Here is a 12,686-nt window from a genome sequence, read left to right on the forward strand (position 1 = left end):
TATGTATCAAAGATTTTTAAAAATTAGACAGGCTCATTGGTGCACATAAACAATCTCAACTACTCAGAGGCTCAGACAGGAGAATCTTAAGTTCAAGGCCAATCTAGATAACTCAGTGAGACACTGTCTCAAAATAAATTTTAAAAAGGCTGAGGGAGGAAGTTCAGTGTTAGAGCACTTCTCTAGCATGCATGAGGCCCTGGTTCAATCCTCACTGCTGTAAAATAAATAAGTAAATATAGACAGAATAAAAGAAAATGCTAATGACCTTGGTAATTAAAAATATCAGATTTCTGTGTAGTGGATGGCATCATGAATAAAATAAAAATATAATCAAAATGTATCTATGAAAATATTTACAAAAATTCCTAATTATTTTATGATTCTTAGTATATGAAGATCTCTTATAATCAGTAATAAAAGGTATGAAATCCATTAGAGTATAATGTGAAGAATATAAATTCACATTCACAAAAGATAGGTAAAACTGAAAAATAAATGTGAAAAAAAATGCAGATTGAAAAAATAAGACATCATATTTTGCCTCTTAGGTAAAATTTAAAATGATGTAGCTTCCAAGTTTGATGATATAGCAAGATAGCTATGATAGATGGTTAAGTGAAAAACAGCCGTCAGATTTCCTTTGTGATGTACATCTTAGTGCTTTTTAGATGAAGTGTGTTTGCATACGTGCATGCATTTTCAATCTGTATCCATTTCTACAGCAACCTAGCAAGGCACTATCGTGGAAGGCTCTCAGTTCTATGGAGTCAGCTAAGCTAACAGATTAGCACTAGGTTCTAAAGTTGTGCTGCTGGGTTTGAATCCTGGCTTGTTTAGTTGATGTGTGACCAACAGCAAATGACTTAGGTTGTCTGTGCCTAGCTTTGCCTAGCTATAAAAAGGTGATGCAAATTGCACCTATCTAATGATTTTATGTAACCATTCAACAAAACATAAAGAATTTGAAGAAATGAGGACAACACATATGGCTAACTCACAATGATATATATCTCTCTATAAAATGAGATCATGATCTCCATCCTATTATTATTGCAAGAGTTATAAAGGACAAAGCTGTAACATATGACTACTGTATTTGATTGAGGAAGATTATGATTCTCATTAATTATTTCTACCCATTGCATCCTCTGTTCTTTGCTCATCCTTTGTGATTACAACTTTATTGCTAGCAAAATCCAAATTCAAGGTCAAATGTGGTATGGGAAATTGAAAGACATCCAGGTATATTTAATAAGGTTATTCTCTCTACTTTAAAAAACTGTTTTTTTTATTATGAAAGATTTCAAACATGTAAATTCATAGATGATTGCACAACAAAATTTCAAATATCTGTTGATGAAATTCCAAAATATCAATTAATTTTTATCAATTGATAATTTATTTTGTTAGACTTTATAATAAAAATCTACCAGTGTCTAAGGATAAAGCTGATAGAGTGCTTGCCTAGCACACATGAGGCCCTGAGTTCAATTCCCAGTACCACAAAAATAAATAACAAAATTACTGAAAACTAGTTTAAAACTCCTTTATTATTGAAACTCTGCAAGAGAAATTATCATTTTATATAAATCTGAAATTGGAACCTAATCTTTCCCAGATGTAAAAAATTAAAAATATAAAAATAACCATACATGAAGACTCTTAGGAAAACTATTATCATGCCATAGCAGAACAGTTTGTATGCATGGATAGTCAATCCACAGAAAAATATTCTGTTAATAGTGATGGCCCTTGGGAAGTAGGATTCTAATGGGAATAGGACTAATGGCTGAGGAGAGGCTTCCTCTTTGTTGTTTTTATGCTTATGTGTGTCATTTACTTTACAATTTAACCTACATTTTCTAAGTAAAAAATAAAATACAAATCATTTAAAATAAAACATGAATTTTAATAGAATACAGAAAATCTAAGTAGTAGCAATGACAACAATGTTAGAGTAGTGGAAAAATAGACGACAAATTATGAGTCTGAGTAGAAATCAGAATCAGTAGAGCATATGCTAAAGTTATCACTTCCAGAAAAATGCACCTACTTCTGTAATTTATACTAGGACAATTGCTTAGTAGTTGACAAACAAATGATGTTTGTCCACATAATTTATCATTGAGAAAACATTCGAGAAGAAATCAGGATGTGTTTGTGCATTTCATACAGACACACATATGTAAGCAACATTAAACATTTGACAATAAGGTGATTTTACATTGATTCATGAGGTAGAAGACTTTGCTATATTTGACAACCAAGGGACAAAGAAAGTATAAAGCAAAACATTGAACATTTATTTGCAAAAAATATTTTAAATCTATACACATTTCCAAAATACAAATTGAAAGTAAACAATAATACTGAAAAATAACTATGAAAAACAAAGCAGATCAATGGTTAATACCTTTACTATAGAAAGTAATAAATTAAGAAGAAACTAAAAGATAAATACTATAAAAGAAAAAGTATAATTATGAATTGACAATTATAATAAATTTCAATCTCGGGAAAATTTTTAAAAAGAAAATTAAACTGGATGCTTTTCTTTTAAATTAAAATTCATTAAAATGAAAATATCTAAGTTTAAATATAATATTATTTTACAATATATAAATACCAAGATTTTTGTCTAAAATAATGTGTACAAAGTGAATCAGTGAGGATAATTATTAAATATCAACTATATAATAAAGGTTTTAAAAAAGACAAAAATAGTAGAATAGTAGCCCCCTCCCCTTTTCTGTGATTTGTTTTCTGTGGTGTCATTTAGTTGTGGTCAAATGTACTCAATTGAAAATATTAGATGAAAAATATTAAGTGAAAAATTTTTTAAAAAGCAATGCTTAAGTTTGAAATTGTACACTTTTATGAGTGATAGTTTATGCTGTCACCCTGTGTTTCACCCAGGATGTAAATCATTCCTTTGTACAGTGTATTCACACTGTATGTGCTACTAACCCATTAGTTGCTTGACAGCCAGTTAAGTTATCATATAGATAAGGAGGGATCACAGTCCTTGTGTCCAAGGAATCTTTATTTTACTTAATAATGCCCCTCCAAATGTAAGATCATGATATTGGTGATTTGTATAGGCAAAAGAAAAGATGGAAAATGCTTCTTTTAAATGAAAGGCGAAAGTTACCAACTAAATAAGGAAGGGAAAAAACTCATATGCTAAGGTTGATAAGATCTATGGTACTAATGAATTGGTCTGTGAAATTATGAAGAAAAAAATTGTTGCTAGTTTTGCTGTTAAATGTACGACTGCAAGTTATGGCTACAGTGCAGGCTAAATGCTTAGTTAAGATAAAACATACATTAAATTTGCAGGTGAAAGATATATATAAGGTGTGGTAATGTCTGCAGTTTCAGACATCCACTAGGGGTCTTGGAACATCTCCACTGTGGATATGAAGGTACTAGTGTATCCTTACATGAACATAAAATGTTCAAATGATGGATGCTATACAAACACTAGAAAAAAAGTGAAATATGCACATTGATGCATTCTTATAATCCCACCTACTCTAGAGGCTGAGGCAGGAGAATTGCAAATTTATTTGAGGCCAGCTTGGAAACTTAGTGAGACTCTGTCTCAAAATAAAAACTCAAAAAGGGCTGTGGATATATTCAGTGGTAGAGCATCCCAGGGGTCAATCCTAAGTACTGCAAGAAAAAAAAATTCACAAAATATACTACACAATATAATTCTCATTTTAATATTTGTCTCCCCAGGGTGTGCATGTTTGTATTTTTCTGAGTGATGGTGCTCAGAAAAAAGTAGGTTTTTCTTTTCATCTATTTTTGTTTCTATATTATTCAAATATTCTGTAACAAAAATACATTGTTTAGTAACCAGAAAACAAATAATAGCTTGCAACAAATTCTTGGAAATCCAGACCCTGCCTACTTCTTCCCTAACATTTCTTCCTTCTTTTCCATACTGGAACATTTTAAATATTCTTTTAAACATCCTTTTTTAAAGTTCATTAAGAGGCCTAGCATTAAGATTGATTAAGTTGGTGTTATCTCATTTAATCTTCAGTATGATCTTTCCCTTTGGTAGTACCATTTGTCCATTTTCTGTAGACAATAAAACTGAGCCTGACAGTGATAAAATTAAGTTTCTCACTGTTCTACCACTGAAATGGATCCAAGATTTCTCCATCTTGGGCTCCCAGACTCTTAATCTACTATGAGTAGATTATTTTATTACAATATATTGTAATGAAAGTTACATGAACAGGGTATCTCTAAATAGCTTCCTGTAGTGTACTCACATTTCTTCTCACAATAATTTATCCAAGACTCTTCTAAGGGTCTTTGACTCTCTTTTCAAAACCTGGTAGTTGAAATAACAATTAGTGGCAGAGCAGAGGAAGAGTGAAATCAAGCCCCTTTTCATTTGCTGTATACCAACACAAACAAACACTAGTTGCCTTTTCTGATATTTAATTTTTTGTTTTATCTGCTTATCACATGTAAGTGAGATCTTCTGGAATTTATCTTCTGTGCCTTGTTTATGGCACTTGACATAATGACATTTAAGTTTATACATGTTTTGCAAACAACATAATTTCCTTCTTTCTTAAGGACAAATAGTATTCCGTTGCAGTTGTCCTCCCTTACTTCAAGGGATACCTTCCAGAAACATTAGTGAATGCCTGAAACTGTGGATAACACTGAATCCTATGTTTACTGTTTTTTCCTATACATGTACAATCTTATGATAAAGTTTGATTTATAAATTAGGCAAAGGAAGAGACAGACAATAAAAAGTAATAACAAAAAAGAAAACATAACAATATATTGTAATAAAAGTTTCATGAACATGGTTTCTCTAAATATCTTCCTGTACTGTATTCACACTTCTTCTCAAAATAATTTACCCAAGTATAACTAAAACCCTGGAAAGTGGATGCATATAAAAATGAGGACACATATTAAAAATATACAGCACAGGTTTCACCTCTTCCCACAGCTTTAAATCTGGGATTTAGCAAAAAATTAAAAAAATAAATAAATAACAATTCCACAGTTCTCCTAAACTTGAAAAATTTTCACAAAATTATTCTAGTTTCTTTTACTTTAACTCCCCAATTACCTACAAGCATCTTAAAATGAACCACTTTTTAATGTTCTTTACTCACTGGGCAAGCCAGAGTTGACCTTTATCTTCACGATATACAGAAAAAAGATTTCCACATACTTGTCATTGTTACATTGTCTTCTAATTCTTTGTTAACATATTTCCAGACTGAGTTGTTCCTTCAATAAACAATATATATTATTTATCTCTATGATCAGTATTTCAATATTCCTTCACACATACCGGGTTGGATGAGTGAATGAATGAATAAATGGGCTCATGATGACACCCTAGTGCTAACACATTTACTCCTTCAAGGGAAGTATGAGAGAGAACGGGGGGGGGTGCGGGGGGCCGACTGAGACCTTGAGCTCTGACTTCAGGATGGCAAGGTCTTGACTTAGGAACCACCAGAATTCATTACCAGGTTAACAAGCTCAGGAACTCAACACCAGCCATGTCTCCATGGAGGAGGGTGAGTTCACTTCTTTTATGGGAAGGGAAGGTGGCTGCCTGCTTTCACATACTGCTCAAAACATCACTCAGCCTGCTGTGGACATCCAGGGAGGTCTGAACTCAACAAGTCCCTGCTTGTGTCTCCAAGACTGAAGGCTCAGATTCTAGCCTGGTCCTATCAGTTCCCAATGCCCAAACTCAAGTGGCTAAAGAGAATGAGGGAGGAAGCCCTGAAGGGGGTGCTCTGAGACAGCCAGAGGCAGAGGAGAACCTCCAGATTAGCCTTTAGTGACAAAGGAGAGGCAGTGGGTGTCCACAGCCCTTGCTCTGGTCCTGCAAGACCTTAACCATCCCCAGAGGAGTTGCAGAACAGGATTCATGAGGAACACCTATTATCTATAGAAGCCAGCTAGGAAGGGAAGAAAGGAGAGTGAAAAGCAAAGCCTGCTTCTTCATGGAGAGAATCAAGAATCAGGCTGCTTAAAAGGATGAACTCCCCCCACCCCCTCCCATCATCTTACCCACTCTCACCTGGAGCACTGGCAGGTGTAAGCCCAGGAAGTGAGTGCAGTGATGGAGAGGATTGGCAAATGAGGAAAGGTGCAGATCTGCAGCCTGCTAATTCTTCTCCTAATAGGCAACCTTCACTGCAGTTTCCCAAATATGCTGAGGTTGGGACATCATCTTACCCTGTCCCAAGGCAAGGAGTACTATTTCAATATAGGACACAATCCCAAATCATAAGGAACCAACATGGAGGATCTTCCTGAAGGAAGTCTTCAAACCTGAGGTCCTGAGAGCTGTTATACTCAGGGAATTCCCTGGAGCAACCAGTGCAGTGAACTTTCTTAACCTTTCTACAATAAGAGATCCCTGAAGCATTTTAAAATTATAATTACAAGCCCAAGTCTCATCTGATATTGGGTACTACAATGAGGCTTTTTGAGTGTGACTTTCTGGGGTTGCCATGTTCCTTGTCAAAAAATTTAAAATCAATGTATTAATAATAAAATGTAAGGCAGCTGACTCAAGCATATCATGCATCATCTGGATGATACATCACAAACTAATAATTACCAGGGTAGTTCAGAACCTTTACACTTCTACTCAAAATGTCCGAACTGTCTTCTGCTAAAGACATCCAAAGCCCTCCCCCCACTCCGCCACACACACACACACACACACACACACACACACACACGAAAACCTAGAGGTATGGGCACAAACCAAGATGTACATACTATGTAAACTAAGGTATTGAAATTGAAATGTAGCTTCTGAGATACAGAAGAGTAGTGTGAAGTCAGCACACACCACAAGCCAATATGAACAAGTCCAACAGAAGAATTCTTGATTTCCCCTGCTAATACTCTACTTTTGAGTCTCTCCACCATCCACAGAATTCTGAGGCCAAAAATTAGCAAAGATTCCAGGCTTCTCTTTTATCAACTGTGTGTCCTACCTATCCACCTGTCTTGCCATCTGCTTGGCCTCACCATTGGCACAACCGTAGCTCAGACCCTCATCTATTACCTGAGCTAGAACTCATTCACTGATGGATTTTCTTGCTTCCATGCTGGTTCTTTTACCATTCATTCTCCAAGTAATCCTCAAAGTGATTTTTCAAAACACAATATCAGGATGGTTTTCTATTGAAAGTAAAATGAAATCAAGTCACATTTTCAGAACTTTCAAAACTGTCAAAAGGTTGAATTTCATCATGCAAAAAGGTATGTCCACGTTGAAGTTCTCAGCGTGTTACATGGTAGAAGGTCATGTTAAGCCAGCAGTAGAGATTGGATTTATGTTAAAAAAATAAAAAAGAAAAAAAAAACAGGGAATGGCTGGGGAGACTGAGGCAGGAGGATCATAAGTTCAAAGCCAGCCTCAGCAAATTAGCAAGGCCCCAAGCAACTCAGCTACCCAGGAAGACCCTGTCTCTAAAATTTAAAAAAATAAAAAAATAAACAGAAAAAAGAAAAGTAAAGCCTAGAAGCCAGAAGAACTGAAAGAGGAAGGAAGCCTCCTCCTCCAGAGCCTTGAGGGGGAGCTTGTTCTACTGACATCTTGATTTAGGACTTCTGGCCTCCAGAACTTTTTGTCCTGTTTTCGTTTTTGTTGTTGCTGCTGTTGTTAGTTTGTTTGTTTTTCTATTTTTCTGCTTTTTTTTAAGGCACAAATTTTGTGGTAATTTTTTAAGACAGCCCCCAGGAAATTGATACAAATACCCTATTGATGTGATTCTACCTCTTACTATAATGCCCTTCATTATCACCCTCTGTTAACTAATAACACATCTTTTTTTTAAAGAGAAAGAGAGAAGAGAGAGAGAGAATTTTTTAATATTTATTTTTCAGTTTTCGGCGGACACAACATCTTTATTTTATGTGGTGCTGAGGATCAAACCCAGCGCCCCACGAATGCCAGGCGAGCGTATTACCACTTGAGCCACATCCCCAGCCCCTCATAACACATCTTCTAAGTCTGAATCTCAATCATCATATTCCTGTTCAAGCCATTAGCCTCCCTGTTTCTCTGCCTGGACCTTCTTCTCCCAAATCTCTTCTTCGTGGTTTTTCCTTTCTTTGCAATATTTTGGCCCCTCAGTACAAGTGCTAAATTCTGAGAGATGTGAAAAGTCCTTTGACTATAATGTAGCTTTCCCTGACCACCCACTTGAAATTGCAATCCCCCTTCCTTTGGTTTATTTCTTTTTATAACACTCCTTGATGTCAGACGTATATGTATTGTGATTTTTATGCTTTATCACCCTGTTTTGAGATTCAAGTTTTATGGAAGTAGGAATTATAAACTGCTGGGTTTCTGTTCTCGCGACTAAAAGGCTCAAGGGTCACTCCAGTTAAACTGGGCTAACTGGGATGTATGAAATAACCACACAAGAGACACAAATACCTTTTTCTTTGGGGTCGCTATGATGGCTCCTCTGACCTTAAGGGTTGCAGGAATAGAGAGAGCAAGAGCACACACTGACCCTTTTTATTGAGGAGAAGCTATTCAAATGAGGCAAGGGGTCAGGTTTCAGGGAACTGAGTCTATCTTCATGATGTCCACTGTCAGCAGGTTGACTGACACCTGGGTAGGCCACACCCAAGGGCACAGTAAGAGAAGGGGACACACACAAGGCACTTCCATGGAAGATTCTATCCGAAACAGGGCAAGGGGTTATATTACAAAGGAACAGGTGAGCATAGCTTCACTCATGGGGCTGTAGCAAGACACACCCATGCAGGAGACACCAACCCTCGAACCCAAGAAGGGTGGGGAAAGCTCTGCCACATTTCTGCGACTGAGCGCCTCAGCACCCAGCCGGGGAGTGTGACTCAGTCACGTGTAAGGTTGGTCTCCCACAGTAAACATCATTCATTGCCATGTATTAAACACTTAGTAGAGTGTGCAATAAATATTTAGTGAGTACATGAGTTAGATATACACTGAGTAAATGAACTCACACTGTGCAATTGAAATCAATATCGTGAGTTGATTAAATGCAAAACATACAACCTGTGTCAGCTAAGGAGTTCCACAATAGGCCATCCCATGGTGTCCTCAAGTCTCTGCTCCCCCCATTCTGGTGCAGTGCTCCTTGGGTACCCTAACTGAGGCTCAGGCACACTCGGGCACAGCTTGGACCAGTGCTCCTATGGGTGCAACTAGGGAGCCTTATTAGTAGCCACATGATGCTAATTTTGCAAGCATAATGAGTGCCTGGGTTGTGAAGTCACAGCTGACTCCACCTAAATTTCAAATGATGCTTCAGTCTTGGGGGCCAACTAAACTTTTCTCCAAGAGTGAAGTTTCCACAACAAACCTTGAGGTTAAGACCGACCCTGAGACTTTAGTACTGTAGATCTACCAGTGTGCAATACTAACCTGGGAAACCTGCAGGCACCCAAACCTAATCTCTGAGAGCTGCAGCATGGGCAACAGTCAGCAGACATTGGCTTGCCAAGGGTTTGAGGGCCCAAATCTTGTCCCAGTGTGACCAGACATATGATATGGAGTCAAAGATTATTCTCAAGACTCATATTTTAGTGTCGCTTCCCTGGTTGGGTTTCAGACTTACTTGTGACCTGTTACTCCTCCTTTCTATCCCACTGCTCCCTTTTCAACAGGGATATCTAGCATCTCCTTTCCCCATCATTGAATTTTGAAAGTACTTAACTTGTTTGATCTCACAGGTTAACAGCTAGAGAGCAATGTGCCTCAGTCTCACCCTTATCTTATGTAAATTACTCTGGACTTCAGAGTTTTGGGTTGGTGCTGAAATGTATGAAGACTTTGGAGGCTATTGGGGTGCAACAGATGTATTTTTCATGTGAGACATGGATTTTGTATGTCACAGATAGAATGCTATGGTTTGACTGTACCCCCTCCAAAATCCAGGTTAAAATTTAATGGCAATATGATAGTATTAAGAGGTGAAGGTCATGGAGAACTGGTAAGGTCATGAGGTTCGCCCAACATTAATGTGTTTCCAGCCCATGTGGGGACAGTGGTCGTCCCCTTTGCAGGATACAGCTATGAATTGCCAGGTTGGAAGCAGACATAGGCCTTTCTTAAACCCTGTCTCCATTTGACCCTGGATCTTAACTCTCAGCCTCCCAAACAGCAAGAAATAAATTTTTGCTCTTTCTAAATGACTCCCTCTATGTTATTTATAGCAGCATAAATAGACACATGGTCTTGTCATAGGATTAACTAATTGTATCATATTCTGCAGAGGTGCTTATGCTCCAGAGTAACTAATTTTTCTATAGGCTAACTTGAGATGAGATGAACAGATCCTTTTATATTAGCAGCTTTATTTTAAAAGGTTATAATTAATTGGAAAATTAATTTTGTCATTTTTTTGTGATCACAGATTCACAATACTTCAAAGAATTTATGTGGTTGATATTCTGGTAGATACTATCCAATCTGTGATGTTCATTATATGAAGATAATTTTAATCTAATCTTTTAATTTCTAGTTTGAAGGGAATCTGATTATTGTGTTTATCTATCCAAAGTTCTAATCTCATCTGTAATTTTCTCAATTAGCAAACACTTACAGAGTCATTTGTATGCAAATCACCAGGTCTTCATTATGACAGCGATGCATTTAAGCAATTGGTTGTGCAAAATTTTCTCACTGTAGAAGCAACATACACCATAGGACACAAATTACAATGGCCACAACATCAGTAGGCCATGCAGTCTGATGTGACCTTCTCAGTTCATCATAGGCTGAAATGCTGTTATGTGGCAAATGATGGTTCCTCAAGAGGTTTGTTATGTTTATTCTTAGTTTTACAATTACTCTATTTAAGTGTTATAATAAGTTATAATTCTTTTTGTTCTGGAAAGTATTTAAATTGAAACATCATAAAATAAGTGTCTGGCAGCATAGCAGGTCCTTAAAAATTCCAATCCATTATTCACACAAGGAAGTGTGAATAATGTTTTCACAATTATACTAGAAACTGTGCCAGAAAATGAAGAATTAAACATTCTGATTAACAGTGATTGTGAGAGGTTGATGATGACCCCAATAAGGAAGGGTCTTATTGAGTAATAAACACCCTGATTAGACAGGACTGGAGGAGAGAAGGATATCTCTGGCACGTGGAGACAGCACAAGTAGAGTGAATAGAGGGCCCTGTCTTTAGTGTAGTAAGAGTAGACGTTTTCTTTAAAGAATGACACAAAACAGAAGGAGAAAAAATGAAACAATGGCATGAAAATGGGAAATTTTCAAGAAAAATCCCTTGTCTCCACATCCCTAAAATGGTCATCATAATCCAAGATCTCCACCTCCAAAATGATTATTTTGCAGATACTCTCCGGAGAGCCCCTTTGACATCCTTGTTTCTCAGGCTATAAATAATGGGGTTCAACATTGGAGTCACCACTGTATAGAACACAGAGATCATTTTATCTCGCTCTTTTGTGGTCTTGGAGTTTGGCCTCATGTAGGCAAATATTCCAGACCCATAGAAGAGGACGACAACAATGAGATGGGAGCCACAGGTAGAGAAGACCTTGAGCCTCCCCTCTCCAGAATGCATCTGGATCACAGTGCAGATAATGTTCCAGTAGGAGACCAGGATGAGGGAGACAGGAGCCAGGAGGATCACCACGCCCATGGCAAAGATGGCCATTTCTGTGCTGTAAGTGTCTGCTGAGGCCAGCTTCAGGAGGGCAGGAGGCTCACAGAAAAAGTGGTTAATGATATTGTTTCCTCGGTAGGGAAGACGCAAGGTGAATGTGGTGTCCACCAGGGACACAAATGCTCCACTGGCCCAGGACCCCACAGCCAGCCTGACGCATGCCCAGTGGGTCATGATGGTGGAGTAGTGCAGGGGCTTGCACACAGCCACATACCGATCATAGGACATCACTGCCAGAAGAGCACACTCTGTACACCCAGTCAGAAGCAGAACAATGATCTGCATTGAGCACCCAGCAAAGGAAACGGTTTTCCTCCTCACCAGGAAGTGGACAAGCACCTGGGGCACAGTGGTAGTAGAGAAACAGAGATCAGCAAAGGACAGGTTTCTAAGGAAGAAGTACATGGGAGTGTGGAGTCTGGAGTCCATGTGAATGAGCACCACCATCAGCAGGTTTCCCAGCAAGGTCAGCAGGTAGATGATGAGGAAAAGAAAGAAGAGCAGGACTTGGGTGTGTGGGTCCTGTGAGAGGCCCAGGAAGACAAACTCTGTCACAGAGGTTTGGTTCTCCTCTCCCATGAGTGTCTGTCCCTGTTTATAGAAGAGCATCAAGATAAGAAGTACGTTAGTTATTTCAGAAAACCTGCATAACTTCAATATTTTTTAATCAACATCCAAAGTTTGGTTCTTGATTTATGACTTTATACATGGTTTTCTTATGCCAGAAGTCTGGTTTTCTTATGCCAAAAGTCTGGTTTTCTTTTCCTTCACTTCAACCATTGAAAGCCATTTATATATATTCTCCCCTTGGATCTTTTAGTAGCACCAGTACAAAGAATCATTCTGAGTTTGCTGCATATCAACCCACAAATGAACCACCTGTTAGGAGAAAATAATGATGCTTACTGTGCAACCTTCCAAGTAGGTTTAGGAAGAAAACAAATGATGTGATTTGAACCA

General features: G+C 37.7%; 1 protein-coding gene across 1 annotated transcript; it reads right to left on the minus strand.

Annotated features, from left to right (window-relative positions):
• Positions 1-11,381: 11,381 nt before the first annotated feature.
• On the minus strand, positions 11,382-12,305 carry LOC107133913 (olfactory receptor 2D3-like). The gene has a single exon (XM_015476062.1). It carries the CDS (start codon positions 12,303-12,305, stop codon positions 11,382-11,384), a length of 924 nt encoding a protein of 307 aa, XP_015331548.1.
• Positions 12,306-12,686: the final 381 nt, after the last annotated feature.

The sequence above is a fragment of the Marmota marmota genome, unplaced genomic scaffold, assembly GCF_001458135.2.
Source record: "Marmota marmota marmota unplaced genomic scaffold, marMar, whole genome shotgun sequence".
NCBI classification, from domain to species: Eukaryota; Metazoa; Chordata; class Mammalia; order Rodentia; family Sciuridae; genus Marmota; species Marmota marmota.